The 19,796-nt window shown below is 43.2% G+C and overlaps 1 protein-coding gene across 1 annotated transcript in view; it reads left to right on the forward strand.

Annotated features, from left to right (window-relative positions):
• Nucleotides 1-5,021: 5,021 nt before the first annotated feature.
• The window catches only part of ufl1 (UFM1-specific ligase 1), an 80,357-nt gene continuing 65,582 nt past the window's right edge, over nt 5,022-19,796 (forward strand). The window contains exons 1-3 of the mRNA XM_068025881.1: nt 5,022-5,322; nt 10,757-10,902; nt 11,940-11,968. Coding sequence (XP_067881982.1) covers nt 5,246-5,322; nt 10,757-10,902; nt 11,940-11,968 — 252 coding nt within the window. The 5' untranslated portion in view covers nt 5,022-5,245. The remainder of the gene's footprint in view (nt 5,323-10,756; nt 10,903-11,939; nt 11,969-19,796) is intronic.

The raw sequence follows: 19,796 nt of genomic DNA on the forward strand, positions 1-19,796 counted from the left end.
ACCTTCTAACTGGTACAGCATGTACCATATTGTATGTAATATATAAATGCCGTATTGTATGTAATGTGAATACCATATTGTATCTAATATGCCAGTCCACATAACACTCAGTTAACAACATGACAACCATGACTGAGCACTTGTATACCATCTGCTGATCAAAAAGAGTCTGCATCGTTCCGTGAAGGATAGGTCGTGCCTGACTAATTTCACAGAATCACATAATCACAGGATTGTTACAACACAGAAGAAGGCCATTCGGCCTATCGTTTCTGCATTGGGTTTCCGAATGAGCAATTCACTTAGTGCCATTCCCCCGCCTTCTCCCTGGAACCCTGCACATGCCTCCTTTTCATATAACAGTCCAATTCCCTGTTGAATGTCTCAATTGAATCTGCCTGCACCACACTCTCAGGCAGTGCATTCCAGATCTTAACCACTCACTGCGTGAAAAAGTTTTCCTCATGTTGCTTTTTCTTCTTTTACCAATGACTTTAAATCTGTGCCATCTCGTTTTGATCCTTTCACGAGTGAGAACAGTTTCTCACTATCTACTCTGTCCTACCCCTCATGATTTTAAATACTTCTATCAAGTCTCCCCTCAGCCTTCTCTTCTCCAAGGAAAACAGTCCCAATTTATAGTCATAGAGTTATACAGCACAGAAACAGGCCCTTCGGCCCATTGTGCCTGTGCCAGCCATCCAGCACCCAACTATTCTAATCCCATATTCCTGCACTTGGTCAAAAACTTCTCCAATCTATCTTCATAATAGAAGTTCCTCATTCCTGGAACCATTCTCATGAATCTTTTCTGTACTCTGTCCAATACCTTCACAAATTTTCTAAAGTGCAGCACCCAGAATTGAATGCAATACTCCAGCTGAGGTCAAACTAGTGTCTTATACAAGTTGCTCTTGTATTCTATGCCACTATTATTAAAGCCTAGGATACTGTATGCTTTATTAACCGCTCTCTCAACCTGCCACCTTCAATGACTTATGCACATATACATCCAGGTCCCTATGCTTCTGCACCCCCTTTAGAGTTGTGCCCTTTATATTGTCTCTCCATGTTCTTCCTACCAAAATGAATCACTTCACATTTCTCCACATTGAACGTCATCTGCCACTTGCCTGCCCATTCCACCAACTTGTTTATGTCACTTTGAAGTTCTCGACTATCCTCCTCACAGTTCACTCACAATGCTTCCAGGTTTCATATCATCTGCAAATTTTGAAAGGCTGCATTTGCTGACAACACAACCACTAGGTGGCGCAGTACCGGCACATGCAGAAATGCAGCTTCATCGATTGAAACTGTGACATCTCAGGCAGCTGCCAGCAATAAAAATGGCGCTGCTCAATATGACACAAAAAAACATTGAACCCATACCCCTCACCCTTCAATGGCCACGATCGCCCCTCAACACATACCTCCAATGGTAACCCACTCACTCCCTTGCCTGCCTTCTTACCACTCCATCCTGCCACTCCCTTCTGCTCGCCGTTCGCCCAGAGAAGTGGCAGGGGTGGTGGGGTATGGGGGAGTAGGAGGGCGCTCACGGCGAGGCGGGAAGCGAGCAGCGGGATGGAGCAGTGAAGGGTCAGGAGCGGCGAAGGGTCAGGAGCGGCGAGCAGTCAGGCGTGGGAGAGTACGGCGTTAGGGAGCGGGGAAGAGAAGCGGTAATTGAGGCGCCAATTGCGGAGTGAGCGGGGTGCTGTTGGAGGGAATGGAGATGGCGATCGCATTGAGGAGTGAAGCAACACTAGGGTGTCATTGCGCGGTGATGTTGACGCGTGCATGCACAGACATACTGGCAAGCTGGCAAATGTTCAGACACACTATGATATCGGTGATCGCTCTGCGCATGCTCTGAATTGTCAGGAGACACTCTGATTTTGAAATTGTGCTCTGTACACCAAGGTCTAGGTCATTAAATATATATCAGGAAGAGCAAGGGTCCCATCACTACCGCTGGGGAACTTCACTACAAACCTTCCTCCAACCCAAAAAACACCCATAATCACTACTCTATTTTTTTTTTTCGTTCGTGGGATGTGGACATCGCTGGCTAGGACAGCATTTATTGCCCATTCCTAATTGTCCTTGAGAAGATGGTGGTGAGCTGCCTTCTTGAACCGCTGCAGTCTTTGGGATGAAGGTACACCTGAGTGCTGTTAAGAAGGGAGTTCCAGGATTTTGACCCGGTGACTGTAAAGGAATGGCAATATAGTTCCAAGTCAGGATGGTGTGTGGCTTGGAGGGGAGCTTGCAGGTGGTACTGTTCCCATGCAACTGCTGCCTTTGTCCTTCCAGATGGTAGAGATTGCGGATTTGGAAGGTGCTATCTAAGGAGCCTTGGTGAGTTGCTGCAGTGCATCTTGTAGATGGTACACACTGCTGCCACTGTGCGTCAGTGATGAAGGGAGTGAATGTTGACAGTGGTGGATGGGATGCTAATCAATCAGGCTGCTTTGTCTTGGATGGTGTCAAGTTTCTTGAGTGCTGTTGGAGCTGCACCCATCCAGGCAAGTGAAGAGTATTCCATCACACTCCTGACTTATGCCTTGCAGATGGTGATCAGGCATTGGGGAGACAGATGAGTTACTCACCACAGAATTCCCAGCCTCTGACCTGCTCTTGTAGCCACAGCATTTATGTGGCTGGTCCAGTTCAGTTTCTGGTCAATGGTAACCCCCAGGACATTGATAGTGGGAAATTCAGCGATGGTAATGTGATTGAACATCAAGGGGAGATGGTTAGATTCTTTCTTGTCATTGCCTGGCACTTGTATGGCGCAAATGTTACTCACCACTTATCAGCCCAAGCCTAAGTGTTGTCCATGGACAAGGGCTGCTTCAGTATCTGAGGAGTCGTGAATGGTGCTGAACATTGTACAATCATCAGCAAACATACTCACTTCTGACCTTATGATGGAGGGAAGGTCATTGATGAAGCAGCTGAAGACAGTTGGGCCTAGGAAACTACCCTGAGGAACTCCTGCAGTGATGTCCTGGGAGTGAGATGATTGACATCCAACAAACACAACCATCTTCCTTTGTACTAGGTATGACTCCAGCCAGCGGAGAGTTTTCCCCCTGATTTCCATTGGCTCCAGTTTTGCCAGGACTCCTTGATGCCATACTCGGTCAAATTCTGCCTTGATGTCAAGGGCAGTCACTCTCACTTCACCTCTGGAGTTCAGCTGTTTTGTCCATGTTTAGACCAAGGCTCTAATGAGGTCAGGAGCTGAGTGGCCCTTGCGGAACCCAAACTGAGTGTCAGTGAGCAGGTTATTGCTGAGCAAGTGTCACTTAATAGCACTGTCAACGACCCCTTCCATCACTTTGATCGCGAGCAGACTGATGGGGCGGTAATTGGCCGGGTTGGATTTGTTCTGCTTTTTGTGCACAGGACATACCTGGGCAATTTTCTACATTGCCGAGTGCTGGGTAGATGCCAATGTTGTAGCTCTGCATCAGAACTTTCATCATCTGATGAAGGGTCACAGACCTGAAACAGTAACTCTGTTTATCTTTACACAGGTGCTGCCAGACCTGCTGAGTATTTCCGGCACATTCTATTCTCATCACCGATGTTAAACTAACTGGCCTGCAGTTGTTGGGCTTGTCTTTACACTTTTTTTGAACAAGGGTGTAACATTTGCAATTTTCCAGTCCTCTGGCACCATTTGAGTCTAAGGACGACTGGAAAATTAAGGGCATTTTAATTTACAGCATGGAAACTGGCCATTGGGCCCAATTAACCTATGCCAGTGTTTATGCTCCACATGTGATCCTCCTTCCAGATTGCTTCACAGCTTGAGCCGCCTCACAGAAATTTGTTCCGTGCTAACCCACACTGTGTGTAGGAGTTTCCTGTAGGGGCTGCTGTTGTGTACTTGCCACTTCATCGTCCTTGTCTCCAATCCAGATATTGCCAACTGGTGGAGGTCCCAATGGAAGGCTCTCTAAACAGGTGTCCGTTCCTGCACCGTTGAGGATCTAGGGTGGAAAGTACTGCATGGAGCAGTTGTGTGCAACAGGTTTACAGCACCTTTATGGACTCACGGGCTTCATGTGATTTTTGTAGCCTACAGAAGTCTGTGGCCGTTACTACATGCGGTGCTACTTGATGAGGCTGTTCTTCAAATTTTGGTTACATTTAGCCTCATTCTATTAAACTTTTGGTGTCTGGTGCGGTTGCAGGGGGTGTCGGTGGGGTGGTAAATGAGAGATCTTTCCATGAACCTGCTCTTGGGTCTGACAAAAACAGCAATTTATAGGTCCAGGACAAGTAGAGCCCATGGACAGGATGGTGGGATGGTCAGGGTCAGGGGGAGGAGGGGTGGGGGGGGGGTGGAATGGGGTCACTCTGGCTGCCTGCCTCTCTTCTGTGGTCCTGTTCATGTCCAGTGGCCCTGAAGAGGAAGCACGTAGTGTCCAGTGGCGCACTTGATGCCTTTCACGACTGGTGGGCACTGCAAGGTTGTAGGCATTGATGACAACATTTTGCTTTAGAATTAGTCGGTATCCCATTGCTTTTACTGAATTTGATGCTTATTTTGGCATCTTTTAGTTTGTTTGGACCATATGTTCTTTCCTATATTAGTGGTGCTCTAAAAGTGGCATTGTCTTGATGATTCTTGTTTGGTGACTGTGGAGTAGACCAGTGATCCCTTACTGATCCACCAAAAAACCATGCTTCACCTCACCCTATCTGCATATCCTTCTACCCATTTCATCCTCATATGTTTATCTGGTCTCCCCTTAAATGCATCGGTGCCCTTTGCCTCAACTATTCCCTGTGGCAGCGAATTCCACATTCTAACCAGGTTTGTGTTGGTATGTTTGGAATCATCTAAAGAAAACTTTAACTCAAAAAATGCATCAGATTAACATACTTGGTTAATACACGTTTTGTTATAGCAGACGTGTATTTGAAACATAACGTGCTTTAAGCATTTTGAAAAAAACCACAATGCGACTCCTAGCTGACGAACGCAATTCGCAACAACAGAACAGACTCATTGACTGTCAGAGGAGATTGTGTGTGTGTGTACAGTGTGCCTGCCCGTAGCTGCCTGTGCAATGTGTTGACGTGTGGCTCGTCAGAGACGGTCCCGGAGCGCGAGCTGTCGGCTGAGGAGGGTTCGAACGCGGCGGCTGAACGTCACAAAGCGTGGATTCCCGGGACAATTCCGAGATCGAATGTGGCCTGGAGTGCGAGGTGGTCACCCCTGAGCATGGCTGCAGATTGGGAGGAAATCAGACGGCTGGCAGCCGACTTCCAGAGAGCGCAGTTCGCAAGCACCGTGCAGAGGTAGAGGGCCGGGGGCTTTGGAACTGTGCAGGTTTTATTTCCCATTCTCCTGCCAATTGCACCTGCTTTGCAGGTTTTTTTCCCCCTCTTTCTCTCCCACCCCCAATCACCCCGGAGTCACCGTTGGTAACGACTGAAAGCCCCCTTCCAGTCTTGAAAACTGTTGTGCACCCTGGCCTGAAGGCCTCTCTCGGACTAGTATTTGTGAGTTCAGGGATGGGGACAGTTTTGCTGAACTTCTGTGTCAAAGTCATTTTCTTAGTTATAAAGCATGGGTAGTAGGCCTTTCCGCTACTTGTGTTGTGCCCTAATTTCTCTATTCTCTAAAGTTGTTTAGCTTCATTGATCAAATAACGTTGAACATGACCATAACATTGACAATTAGCATAAACAATTGCGTTGACAGAAGACGTCGATCGTAAAATTTGCAATTTTGTTACAGCAAACCTTGCAAAACAAGACAAAATTATGAATTTTAGAAACGTAATTTGGAGATTGTGGCTGCCACCATATGTTTGGAGAAATAAGTTACAGTAATTCAAAGTTCTTGTTTACATAACAGCAACTTATATTCATAAAGGGCCTTTTTCAAAGTAAAACCACTCGAGGTGCTTCAACAAAATATGACACTGAGCCATATAGGGCAGATGACCAAAACTTGGTCAAAGAGGTAGGTTTTAAGAAGTGTCTTAAAGGAGGAAAGCGAAGTGGAGAGGTGTAGGGAGGTTATTCCAGAGCTTGGGGCCTAGGCAACTGAAGGCATAGCTGTTAATGGTGGAACGCTTAAAATTGGGGTTGTTCAGGAGGCCGGAATTTGAGGAGCATAGATATCATGGAGGGTTGTGATGTTAGAGAAGATTACACAGATAGGGAAGTCATGGAGGGATTCGACAACAAGGAAGAGATTATTAAAATTAAGGTGGTGCTTAAATGGAAGTCAGTGTAGGTGTTACAACCCAGTGAACAGGGGGTCTCGGGTTCCCTCTCAGCCTTCAGCTGGTCTTACTGTAACAGAGTTTAATTTTAAACATACCGTGTTTTTAGCTCCCCCTTGTTGAATCCTTGTTCACCACTTTCCAATTATAAGCCAAAGAAACCAGCCAAACAGGTTTTCTTGGGTTTAAAGAAGAAAGGTTGAACTTTATTAAACTGAAACTCTAATTCGGTTAACGCCTACGCCTACGGATACGCGATGCGCCCACACTAGCATGCATACACGATACACATATGCAGATAGAGACAGAAAAGAGCAGAAGAAATAAAGTCGAAAAGTTTGAGACAATATTTGAAGATGGGGCGGCACAGTGGCGCAGTGGTTAGCACCACGACCTCACAGCTCCAGCGGCCCGGGTTCAATTCTGGGTCCTGCCTGTGTGGAGTTTGCAAGTTCTCCCTGTGTCTGCGTGGGTTTCCACCTGGTGCTCCGGTTTCCTCCCACATGCCAAAGACCTGCGGGTTGATAGGTAAATTGGCCATTATAAATTGTCCCTAGTAGAGGTAGGTGGTAGGGAAATATAAGGACAGGTGGGGATGTGGTAGGAATATGGAATTAGTGTAGGATTAGTATATAAATGGGTGGTTGATGGTCAGCACAGACTCGGTGGGCCGAAGGGCCTGTTTCAGTGCTGTATCTCTAAACTAAACTAAGATGGTTTTGTTTACTGTTCTTCGAGCTTGCTGTAGAGTTCTTGATTGTAGGTAGGTTTTTCTCGTTGGGGTCCAGTATTCTTCTTAAACCTTGCTCGCTGTAGGAGACTTTTCTCTCTTGTGCTTCACATCTTCAGTGGATTTGGAGTTCTGTAAGAAAGAGACGGGAGCAGCCAGGAGAGGTCTTCTCAGTCCAGGAGCAAACAGTCTCTCTCTCTCTCTCTCTCTCTCTCAAGCTGTCTATCATTCAAAAAAACTCAGGTTGCCCAGCAGGTTACTCATGTGACTAGCTGGTTTGACCTCGTCTGTGGATTCTGCCATCTTAGCAGTCATCCTGGAATGTGAACTTCCTCACCTTCAGTCTCTGGTGATCAAAGTCCATTATGGGTTGAATGTGTCAGGGAATGGTCTTTTGTCTCCACAAGCACTGTCAGTATGTAAATGTTTTTTTCCAGCCAAGGCTGATCTGTTTAACAAGTCATTCTCTCGCTCCAGCAACAGTTTAAAATCAATGTTCATATGACAAAATTAATATGCCTCATTCTTGGCAGGTGGGGGTCTGCATGACAGTAGGTCAGTGAACACAGTGGTGATAGGGGAATGGGACTTGGTGCAGTTAAGGACACGGGCAGCAGAGTTTTAGATGACCTCAAGTTTACAGAGGGTAGAACGTGGGAGGTCAGCCAAGAGTGCATTAGAATAGTGAAGTCTGGAGTTAGCAAAGACATGGATGAACTAGAATAGAAGGAGACAGAAGTTATGTTACAGCTGTACAAAGTCCTGGTTAGATGACACTAGAGTACTGAGAGCAATTCTGGACATGCCTTGGGAAAGATATATTGGCTTTGGAAGCATTACAGCGTAGATTTACCAGAATGATACCTAGACTCCAATGGTTAAGTTACAAGGAGAGATTACACAAACTAAGGTTGTATTCCCTGGAATTAAGAAGGTTAAGGGCTGATTTGATTGAAGTTCAAGATATTAAGGCTGAGCTGAGGTGGGGCAGAGTCAGACCATGTTAGAGGTGGAAATAGGTGGTCTTGGTGAGGGTGCAGATATGTGGTTGAAAGTTCAGCTCAGGGTCAAATATGACTGTGAGAAGTCTGATTCAGCCTCAGAAAGCTTCCATGGAGCGGGAAGGTGGCTTGCAAATGAAGTTTGTCACGGGGACTGAAGACAATGGCTTCAGTCTTTCGAATATTTAATTTGAGGATATTTCTGCTCATCCAGGACTGAATATTGGACAAGCAGTCTGTGAATTTAGAGACAGTGTTTATAAAACATTAAAACTGATGTAAAACCTCATTTAAGCTTGCATTTAACAACCTCTGCCTTTGGAACTGGAGTCTGCTCGACTGCCTAAGCTGACCTGCAAAGTAAATCAAATTCAGCATTTTAGATTGTGGCCTGCAGTTTCAACCATGGACACAATCGGGAAGTTAGATCCAAAAATGCGCCCACTTTGCCAATGTCAAGCTATGCCCAAGTAACCTCCCAATCTCATTAGACTACACTGGAATTTAAAATAAACATAAATCAGGTTTATCAATCAAGCCCAAGGAAAGCACTGAACCCACACCATATATTCTTCAATTATGAAAATTTATGTTTAAGCTCCTTTAACCATCATTCATGCACATGATGGATAGATAGGAACAGGAGTAGGCCATTTAGCCCCTTGAGGCTGATCCACCATTTAATGAGATCGTGATAGATATGTGACCTAACTCCATGTCGTCGCCTTTTCCCATATTCTTTAACACCTTTGGTTAGCAAAAATGTATCAATCTCAGATTTAAAAATTAACAATTGATCTAGCATTAACTGCCATTTGCGGAAGAGAGTTCCAAACTTCTACCACCCTTTGCGTGCAGAACGGTTAACTAACTTGACTCCTGACATAGTTAACGCTATGTCCTCTAGTCCTAAACTACTTTCTAGAAATAGGGTAGAGTTCTCCGTAATATCTTGAACTTCAATCAAATCACGCCTTAACCAGCCTAATTCCAGGGAATACAAACCGATTTTGTGCAATCTCTCCTTGTAACTTAACCCTTGGAGTCGAGGTATCATTCTGGTAAATCTATGCTGTAATTCTTCCAAGGCCAATGTATCCTTCCGAAGGTGCGTCCAGAATTGCTCTCAGTACTCGAGGTGTAATCTAACCAGGGCTTCGTATAGCTGTAACATAACTTCTGCCTCCTTCTATTCTAGTTCTCTAGATATAAAGGCCAGCATTCTATTCGCCTTTTGATTATTTTCTGTATGTGTTCATACTGTTGCTAGCTTTTCACCACTTAGAAAGTACTCTGCTCTAACCCTTTTAGATCCAAAGTGGATGACCTCACACTTGCCTGTATTGAAATCCATTTGCCATAGTTTTGCCCATTCACTTAATCCATTAATATCTCTGTAATTTTATGCTTTGCTCTACACTGCTTACAATCCTGTTATCTTGGTGTCCTTGGCAAACTTGGATATATAGCTTTCGATCTCATCATCTAAGTTGCTAATAAATCAGGAGAGTAGGTGAGATCCCACCATTAGTCACATCCTATCAATGAGAGCACCTGTCCATTATCCCTATTCTCTGTCTCCTGTCACTGAGCCAAATTCCTAACCAGCCCAGTAATTTGCCTTCAGTTCCATGACCTTCAGATGCCTTCTGAAAGTCCATAGAAATAACATTCATAGACATTTCCTTCTGCACTACTTTAGTCACCTCTTCAAAATATTTAATCAGGTTCATCAGGCTTAATCAACCCTTTACAAATCCATGCTGGTGCTCTCTGATCAACTGAAAAGTTGAAGGAGTAACTCCAGTAATTTCTTGACAACAGATGTTAGGCGCACTTATTGCCTATAGTTCCCTGATGTCCCTCTCTCATCTTTCTTAAATGGACTGCCATGTGCGATTTCCAATCTGAAGGAACAGTTCCTGAATCAAGAGAACTTTGAAAGATTATATTTGGGGCATCTGCAATGTTTTCACCTACCCCCTTTAAATCCCATGGATGGAAACCATCTAGTCCTGGGAACATGTTATTAATTTGTCATCAAGTACAACATGTTTAGGAACCTGTAGTCAAGGAAACTTTTCAATTTTTAACGAAGACTTATGCCATAAAAATCCATTCAAAGAAACAGAAAATACCGATCAAGATCTTAGTGAGCATTATTTTTTTTTAATTCCAAAAATTCAGTAAAACACTAGAAGAATCACAATGTTGAGACCCTCTCCTCCTGCTCTCCACCTCCCCCCCCCCCCCCCCCTCGCCACCCCCTGCACAATTACAATTGAAGTGTACTCACATTAGAGAATTGAGGGCATGGCCAGTTTTGTGGGTAGAAATTCATTCAAATAAAGGGTTTGATGAATAGAGGTCAAATATTGAGGCATGTTGTGCATATTGTAGTTATGCTTGTAACTTACCAGCAAAGTTCTACAATCTTTTAAGCCATGTCATTGATTTGCGTTCAAGTTACATGTCTGTGTCTGGGCGTAAATACGGAGGAAAATCCAGGCTGCCTCTAGAAATGGAAACAAAATCTTATGAAATGTAACATAATTCTATTAAATTGATGTTACTAAAGATAGGCTAAATTATGGAGGCAGTATAGAATCCTTAACACTGATTTAAAGGGCTTACTGACAGTAACCATAGTCCCATTTATTTTTATGGTTGTATTAGCTGACTTCTGTATGTTTCATAAAGGTATTAAGAAATGAAATGCATGTCTTGTACCTTTTTCTTGTATTTTGAATTTTATTTAATTTGTGCAGGTTGTCTGAACGAAACTGTGTTGAAATTGTTGCTAAATTGATAGCAGAGAAACAACTGGATGTGGTACACACACTGGATGGTAAGGAGTATATCACTCCAGCTCAGATTGCCAGAGAGATACGGGATGAGCTATATGTTAATGGAGGTGAGTTCGCAAGTTGCATTCAAACTGGTAACTGGATTGCAGCTGAATCTTAACAAGCTTGTGTTAAGGTCGAAATTAAGTTACATGTGAAAACCACAGCTGGGTAGCAGTGGTAGGTACAGCCGTGGGATAAAAGAGTGCATAATTATAGTGATAGTTGTTACATTTCCCTGTTTTGGCCATAAACTCCTGTCTATTTTATTTACAGTCTTAAGCTCTTTGAGCATCGTTGAAAGAAAATGAAAGCATTTACCAAATTGGCTGATTATTGATGAGAATATTTTAATACATTAAATGTGGTACATGGGCTGTGTGTTCCATTGAACACACCTTTGTGAACCTGCACTTGATGGAAACCTCATGGAAAAGTATCCACATTTTTCTACAATGCCAATTGTATATGCCGGTGGTGCTGTGATAGGAATTTCAGTGTTAAAGGTGTCACACTTTGCTTTATAACTCCCCTGTCACATTTACTATTTTGGTCAGTGACCTTCAGGGTACTCGTATCTAACCTTTTCCCAAATCTTTCAAAATGAAAAATTTTCTTGCCGTTTTTCTTCTCAGTAATTGAAATTTCTATGATTCAAAATCAGGATTTAAAGGAAATGAATTCAAAAAATAACATATTTCACAATAACAGTACTAGATTTGCCCGTTGAATTGTCATTTGTGTATTTTAATGCCTTCATTATTTACTCAAAGGATTCAGTCCCTTTCAAAAACCTTTGCTTGATCTTGATATTTTTGTCCAGAGCTCTGAGTTAAATTTAGATTGCAGCTGCTCCCACTGCACAGTGTATCTAATACCCTAGGATGCACCAGTGCTGTTTATGGAATATTTTCCATTAATTTCTAGCAATTTATGCTTAGTTACTTTTCAAAATCATATTATTTTAAAAAAGCTAGAGGACAAATTTCAAAGGCTTTATTCAGGTAAAATTTTATTTTTTTACAATAGGGGGAAAGTGTTTTCATAGTTACTTTTTACGGCACAAGTGCAAATTCCCATTATAAGTATTTCCTTTACTTTTCAGGTAGGATAAATATTGTGGATCTGCAGCATGTGAGTATGTTTATTGAGAGCATTTTTAAGTTTTGATTACATCCATTGAATATCTAGTTTTAACCCAATCAAAGTTCCAAGCATTAATATAACATCTAAAAGACAATCCTTAGCATATGGCTGATTACTAATCCAGCAATGTTGCAATTATTAATAAACATACCTATCTTACTGTACAAACAGAACCTCAATATGATATAAAATCATGAAAAGGTCTTAATTACCTAACATTGTTACTCTGAATAACTAAAAGCTGGGGGAATTCTTTTCCATCCGAACTGTACATATTAAAACATTTTGGATTGATTTAGCTCAAAGTATCTTATTAGTGCAGAAGGAAACTGTTATGCCCCAGTAAGAGCACTAGTTTGTAACAGTTCATAAATAGTCCCTACACCTCTTGAAATTCAGATTGATTCAGTTTCTGGAATTACTTTTTACAAAGGGATTATGTACTAAAGGTTATCTATGCAATTTTCTCTAACAAGTGAATACTATCAAGGGTTAATTAGTAATCTCATAGTAAAAGATCTGGGAAAATGATTAAAATACAGTTGAATTCCATGTTAAGTTTGAAAGCAACCTACTCCTGAGCGGAAAATGAATCTTAAACTAAAACAAAGCCAATTATTTTTGTATGAAGGGAGAGTTGGCTAAGGTTGATTGGGTAAATAGACTGAAAGGTATGACGGTAAAGAAACAGTGGGAAACATTTAAAGAAACTAGTCAAAATGTTCAACAAAAGTATGTTCTGTTTTTAAAAAAAAGAGAAATTATGAACTATAAAATGAACTGATGAATTGAACTCAAAACCGTTGGCTGCAAAACAAAGATGGAGTAAGAGGTCAGGTGGCCTCCTGTACAGCAAATCCACATGGTAACTGCTGGAGCTCTAAACAAATCGCCATTCTGGTCAAGTGTTGAAGAAAGCATTAGAATATAATTGCTTATTCAATATTAATGGCTACCCCTCTTCAACAAGTTGAGCTAACAATGCAGACATGGCCACTCCAGACTCAAACTCAGAATATTAGGTGTGAAAAAACACCACTTTGTCAAGATTGCATAGAGATGAGCAACATCCAAACCCATTGTCTAACAGTGGCCACACCAGAAAACATCATTTATGAAAACACAATGGGAGAGAACCTTGAGTCACCTGAGAGAAGCCAAGTCTCTGATCAGGAGTTTTAATAAGAGACATTTTCTGTGCAAAAAACAAAGAGAGACCCATTCCAGCAAGAAGGAACCTGCCAGAATACCATCTTTAAATTACCTAGAGGCAGAGATGAAAGGTGGCCTGGAATCTCCCTACCTGAGAAATTGTAGCAGAAATTTTTGCTATTGAACAGTGTTATGATCCTGTAGCTTTTTTTCCCCACAAAGAATGTGGTGTGCCTTTAAGGCTGGAAAAGGAGCAGTACTGCTTTAAGGCAATAAGCTCCAGAGACTGAGTCAAAGAATGCATTCTCATTGTCAGGATACAGCCATTCGAAGAACAAGGACTCGAGATACATTGTTGCCGATTGACATTTGAAACTAGTTGAAAAATGTTCAATAGGGACACTTGGAAGGAAAACAGGAAACAACTGGAAGACAATTTTGTAGGACATGCCATACCTGTCAAATGGTGGGAAAACCACAACCTACCATAAAACCAGGGGATGAGGTATTAGTGTTAACATCACAGGGAGAACCATTAAAAACATAGTTCAGTGGCCCATATAGAGTGATCAAAAGAGTGGGTAAGGTAGATTACTTGATTGACACAACCGGTGGTTCTTCTCGCGATCAGGGGTGTCAATCAAGTAATCTACCTTACCCACTCTTTTGATCACTCTATATGGGCCACTGAACCATGTTTTTAATGGTTCTCCTTGTGATGGTAACAGCACAAATACTTCATCCCCTGGTTTTATGGTAGGTTGTGGTTTTCCCACCATTTGACAGGTATGGCATGTCCTACAAAATTGTCTTCCACTTGTTTCATGTTTTCCTTCCAAGTGTCCCTATTGCTGGTTTTTCAACTAGTTTCAAACATCAGTTGGCAACAATATATCTCGTGCCCGAGTTCTCCGAAAAGCTGTATCCTGACAATGAGAATGCATTCTTTGACTCAGTCTCTGGAGCTTATTGCCTTAAAGCAGTACTGCTCCTTTTCCAGCCTTAAAGGCACACCACATTCTTCGTGGGGAAAAAAAGCTACAGGATCATAACAACAGTGACTGAGATTTAAGCAAAGAAATCTGCAGCAAAGCATCAGTCCACCTGAAACTTTCCAAAGTCTGACTTCGGTGAATCAGGATAAAGAAAAAAACAAGCCTGTACCGGTTTAAATCTTCCTCCTGGGGAGACAAGCAAAGTTTCACAATGAACTCTTAAAACAATCAGACCTAAGTGCATGTTATCTTTTAATCTCTAACTTTTCTTGTGTGTGTGCATGTGAGAGTGGGTGACGTTGCGAATATTTTTGGGTATTGTTTAATAAACATTTATATTTCTTTAAACCTACAAGAAAACCTGTCAGTTGTCTGTTTATTGACCATTAAAACGTTCAAGTGTGAAAGCACATTTTAATAAAATGCTGTCTTTGGTATGTTGAGAGGTGTAAAAGGAAAACCACCCCTATCATTTCCCACCCGTCTGTAATAATCAGCAAGAAACATCTATCCGTGGCTTTCTAAGGAAGTGAAGGATAGTGGTTCAAGAGTTCACCTACCTAGGCTCAACTATCACCAGTAACCTGTCTCTAGATGCAGAAATCAACAAGCGCATGGGTAAGGCTTCCACTGCTATGTTCAGACTGGCCAAGAGAGTGTGGGAAAATGGCGCACTGACACGGAACACAAAAGTCCGAGTGTATCAGGCCTGTGTCCTCAGTACCTTGCTCTACGGCAGCGAGGCCTGGACAACGTATGCCAGCCAAGAGCGACGTCTCAATTCATTCCATCTTCGCTGCCTTCGGAGAATACTTGGCATCAGGTGGCAGGACTATATCTCCAACACAGAAGTCCTTGAAGCGGCCAACATCCCCAGCTTATACACACTACTGAGTCAGCGGCGCTTGAGATGGCTTGGCCATGTGAGCCGCATGGAAGATGGCAGGATCCCCAAAGACACATTGTACAGCGAGCTCGCCACTGGTATCAGACCCACCGGCCGTCCATGTCTCCGTTATAAAGACGTCTGCAAACGTGACATGAAATCGTGTGACATTGATCACAAGTCGTGGGAGTCAGTTGCCAGCATTCGCCAGAGCTGGCGGGCAGCCATAAAGACAGGGCTAAATTGTGGCGAGTCGAAGAGACTTAGTAGTTGGCAGGAAAAAAGACAGAGGCGCAAGGGGAGAGCCAACTGTGCAACAGCCCCAACAAACAAATTTCTCTGCAGCACCTGTGGAAGAGCCTGTCACTCCAGAATTGGCCTTTATAGCCACTCCAGGCGCTGCTTCACAAACCACTGACCACCTCCAGGCGCGTATCCATTGTCTCTCGAGATAAGGAGGCCCAAAAGAAGGATAGTATAAGATTAAAAAAGAGGCTTGTAATGTTGCAAAGAATAGTAGTATTCCTGAGGATTGGGAGTGTTTTAGAAAGCAGCAAAGGGCCACCGAAAAGGTGGCTAAAAAAGGAAAAATTGGTATGAGAGTAAACTAGCCAGGAATATAAAAACAGATTTAAGAGCTTTTACAAGTTTATAAAAAGGAGAGTAGCTAAAGTAAACACTGGTCCCTCAGAGGCAGAAACAGCAGAAATTATCATGGAAAATGAGGAAATGGCAGAGACGTTGAACAAATATTTTGTGTCTATCTTCACCGTAGAAGACACAAGGTGCATACCGGAAATAAGAGGGTAACCAAGGAGCTAGTCAGAGTGAGGAAATTAAGGTAATTGATATCAGCAGAGAAAAAGTATTGGAGAAACTTGAGGGACTACAAGCCAACAAATCCACAGCACCTGATGGCCTACATCCTAGGGTTCTAAAAGAGGTAGTTGCAGAGATAGTGGATGCACTGGTTGATTTTTCCAAAATTCCCTAAATTCTAGAATGGTCCCAGCGGATTGGAAGTTAGCAAATGTAACACTGCTATTCAAGAAAGAAGGGAGAGAGATAACAGGGAACTACAGGCCAGCTAGCCTGCCATCAGTTGTTGGGAAAGTGCTGGAATCTATTATTAAGGAATTCTTAACACACTTAGAAAATGGGAGTATGATCAGACAGTCAATGTGATTTAAGAAAGGGAAATCTTGTTTGACAAATTTATTTGAGTTGCTTCAGGATGTAACTAGTAGGGTAGATAAAGGGGAACCAGTAGATGTAGTACACTTGGATTTCCAAAAGGCATTTGATAAGGTGTCCCACAAAAGGTTAATATGCAAGATAAGGGCTCATGGAGTTTGGGGTAATATATTAGCATGGATAGAGGATTGGTTAAGGGAGAGGAAGCAAAGAGTTGGGATAAATGGGGCATTTTCAAGTTGGCAGGCTGTGACTAGTGGAGTGCCACAAGAGTCAGTGCTGGGGCCTTAACTGCAATCCATATTAATGATGTAGACAAAGAGACAGAGAGTAATGTATCTAAGTTTGCTGACAGTACAAATCTAGGTGGGAATGCAGGCTGAGAGGAGGACACAAAGAGGTAGCAAAGAGATATAGACAGGTTAAGTGAGTGGGCAACAAGATAGCTGATGGAGTATAAAGTGGGGAAGTGTGAGATTATTGACTTTGGGAGAAAGAAAAGAAAAGCAAAATGTTTTTAAAAGGCGTGAAACATTGTAAATGTTGATATTCATAGGGACTTGGGTGCACTTGTACAAGGAACACAAAGTTAGCATGCAGGTACAGCAAGCAATTAGGAAGGCAAATGGCATGTTGACCTTTATTGCATGGGGATTGGAGTACAAGAATAAGAGATCTTGCTACAATTGTATAGGGCTTTGGTGAGACCACACCTGGAAAACTGGAGTTTTGGTCTCTGTATTTCAGGAAGGATATACTTGCATTCGAGGCAATACACCAAAGGTTCACTAGATTGGTCCTTGAGATGAGAAGGTTGTCCAATAGAACCATAGAAAATTTAGGGCACAGAAAGAGGCCATTCAACCCATTGTGTTTGCGCTGGCTGAAAAAACATGCTTCCCGTTCAGATCCCACCTTCCAGCACCTGGTCTGTAACCTTGCAGGTACAGCATTTCAGGTGCAGGTCCAGGTACCTTTTGAATGAATTGAGGGTTTCTGCCTCTACACCGATCCGGGCAGTGAATTCCAGACACCCACCACCCTGTGGATAGAAATAAATAAATGTTAACACTTGCATTGCCCTGGTGAGATTTGAACTCGTGTTAGAACAAAGAACAGTACAGCACAGGAACAGGCCATTCAGCCCTCCAAGCCTGCGCCGATCTTGATGCCTACCGAAACTAACACCTTCTGCACTTCCGGGGCCCATATCCCTCCATTCCCTTCCTATTCATGTATTTGTCAAGATGTGTCTCAAACGTCGCTATCGTATCTGCTTCCACCACCTCCCCTGGCAGAAAGTTCCAGGCACTCACCACCCTCTGTGTAAAAAAAAAACTTGCCTCGCACATCCCCTCTAAACTTTGCCCCTTGCACCTTAAACCTATGTCCCCTAGTAACTGACTCTTCCACCCTGGGAAAAAGCTTCTGACTATCCACTCTGTCCATGCCACTCATAACTTTGTAATCCTCTATCATGTCGCCCCTCCACCTCCGTCGTTCCAGTGAAAACAATCCGAGTTTTTCCAACCTCTCCTCACAGCTAATGCCCTCCAGACCAGGCAACATCCTGGTAAACCTCCTCTGTACCCTCTCCAAAGCCTCCACGTCCTTCTGGTAGTGTGGCGACCAGAATTGCACGCAATATTCTAAGTGTAGCCTAACTAAGGTTCTGTACAGCTGCAACATGACTTGCCAATTTTTATACTCTATGCCCCGACCGATGAAGGCAAGCATGCCGTATGCCTTCTTGACTACCTTATCTACCTGCGTTGCCACTTTCAGTGACCTGTGGACCTGTACGCCCAGATGTCTCTGCCTGTCAATACTCCTAAGGGTTCTGCCATTTACTAAATACCTCCCACCTGCATTAGACCTTCCAAGATGCATTACCTCACATTTGTCCGGATTAAACTCCATCTGCCATTTCTCCGCCCAAGTCTGCAACCGATCTATATCCTGCTGTATCCTCTGACAATCCTCATCATTATCCGCAACTCCACCAACCTTTGTGTCATCCGCAAACTTACTAATCAGACCAGCTACATTTTCTTCCAAATCATTTATATATACTACAAAGAGCAAAGGTCCCAGCACTGATCCCTGTGGAACACCACTAGTCACATCCCTCCATTCAGAAAAACACCCATCCACTGTTACCCTCTGTCTTCTGTGACTGAGCCAGTTCTGCATCCATCTTGCCAGCTCACCTCTGATCCCGTGTGACTTCACCTTTTGCACCAGTCTGCCATGCTGGACCTTGTCAAAGGCTTTACTAAAGTCCATATAGACAACATCCACCGCCCTTCCCTCATCAATCATCTTCGTCACTTCCTCAAAAAACTCAATCAAATTAGTAAGAGTGGGTCACTGACCCGAAACGTTAACTCTGCTTCTCTTTCCACAGATGCTGCCAGACCTGCTGAGTGAATCCAGCATTTCTTGTTTTTGTTTCAGATTTCCAGCATCCGCAGTATTTTGCTTTTATTATAGTAAGACACAACCTTCCCTTCACAAAACCATGCTGTCTCTCGCTAATAAGTTTGTTTGTTTCCAAATTAGAGTAAATCCTGTCCCGAAGAATCCTCTCTAATAGTTTACCTACCACTGACGTAAGGCTCACCGGCCTATAATTTCCTGGATTATCCTACCACCCTTCTTAAACAAAGGAACAACATTGGCTATTCTCCAGTCCTCTGGGACCTCACCTGTTGCCATTGAGGATGCAAAGATTTCTGTCAAGGCCCCAGCAATTTCTTCCCTTGCCTCCCTCAGTATTCTGGGGTAGATCCCATCAGGCCCTGGGGACTTATCTACCTTAATGCTTTGCAAGACACCCAACACCTCCTCCTTTTTGATAATGAGATGACTAGACTATCTACACTCCCTTCCCTAGGCTCATCATCCACCAAGTCCTTCTCCTTGGTGAATACTGATGCAAAGTACTCATTTAGTACCTCGCCCATTTCCTCTGGCTCCACACATAGATTCCCATCTCTGTCCTTGAGTGGGCCAACTCTTTCCCTGGTTACCCTCTTGCTCTTTATATATGTATAAAAAGCTTTGGGATTTTCCTTAATCCTGTTTGCCAATGACTTTTCATGACCCTTTTAGCCCTCCTAACTCCTTGCTTAAGTTCCTTCCTACTGTCTTTATATTCCTCAAGTGTTTCATCTGTTCCTAGCCTTCCAGCCCTTACAAATGCTTCCTTTTTCTTTTTGACTAGGCTCACAATATCCCGTGTTATGCAAGCTTCCCAAAACTTGCCAAACTTGTCTTTCTTCCTCACAGGAACATGCTGGTCCTGGATTCTAATCAGCTGATGTTTGAAAGACTCCCACATGTCAGATGTTGATTTACCCTCAAACAGCCGCCCCCAATCTAAATTCTTCAGTTCCTGCCTAATATTGTTATAATTAGCCTTCCCCCAATTTAGCACCCTCACCCGAGGACTTATCCTTATCCACAAGTACCTTAAAACTTATGGAATTATGGTCACTGTTCCCGAAATGCTCCCCCACTGAAACTTCGACCACCTGGCCGGGCTCATTCCCCAATACCAGGTCCAGAATGGCCCCATCCCTAGTTG

Source organism: Heterodontus francisci, chromosome 3, assembly GCF_036365525.1.
Source record: "Heterodontus francisci isolate sHetFra1 chromosome 3, sHetFra1.hap1, whole genome shotgun sequence".
Taxonomy (NCBI): Eukaryota; Metazoa; Chordata; class Chondrichthyes; order Heterodontiformes; family Heterodontidae; genus Heterodontus; species Heterodontus francisci.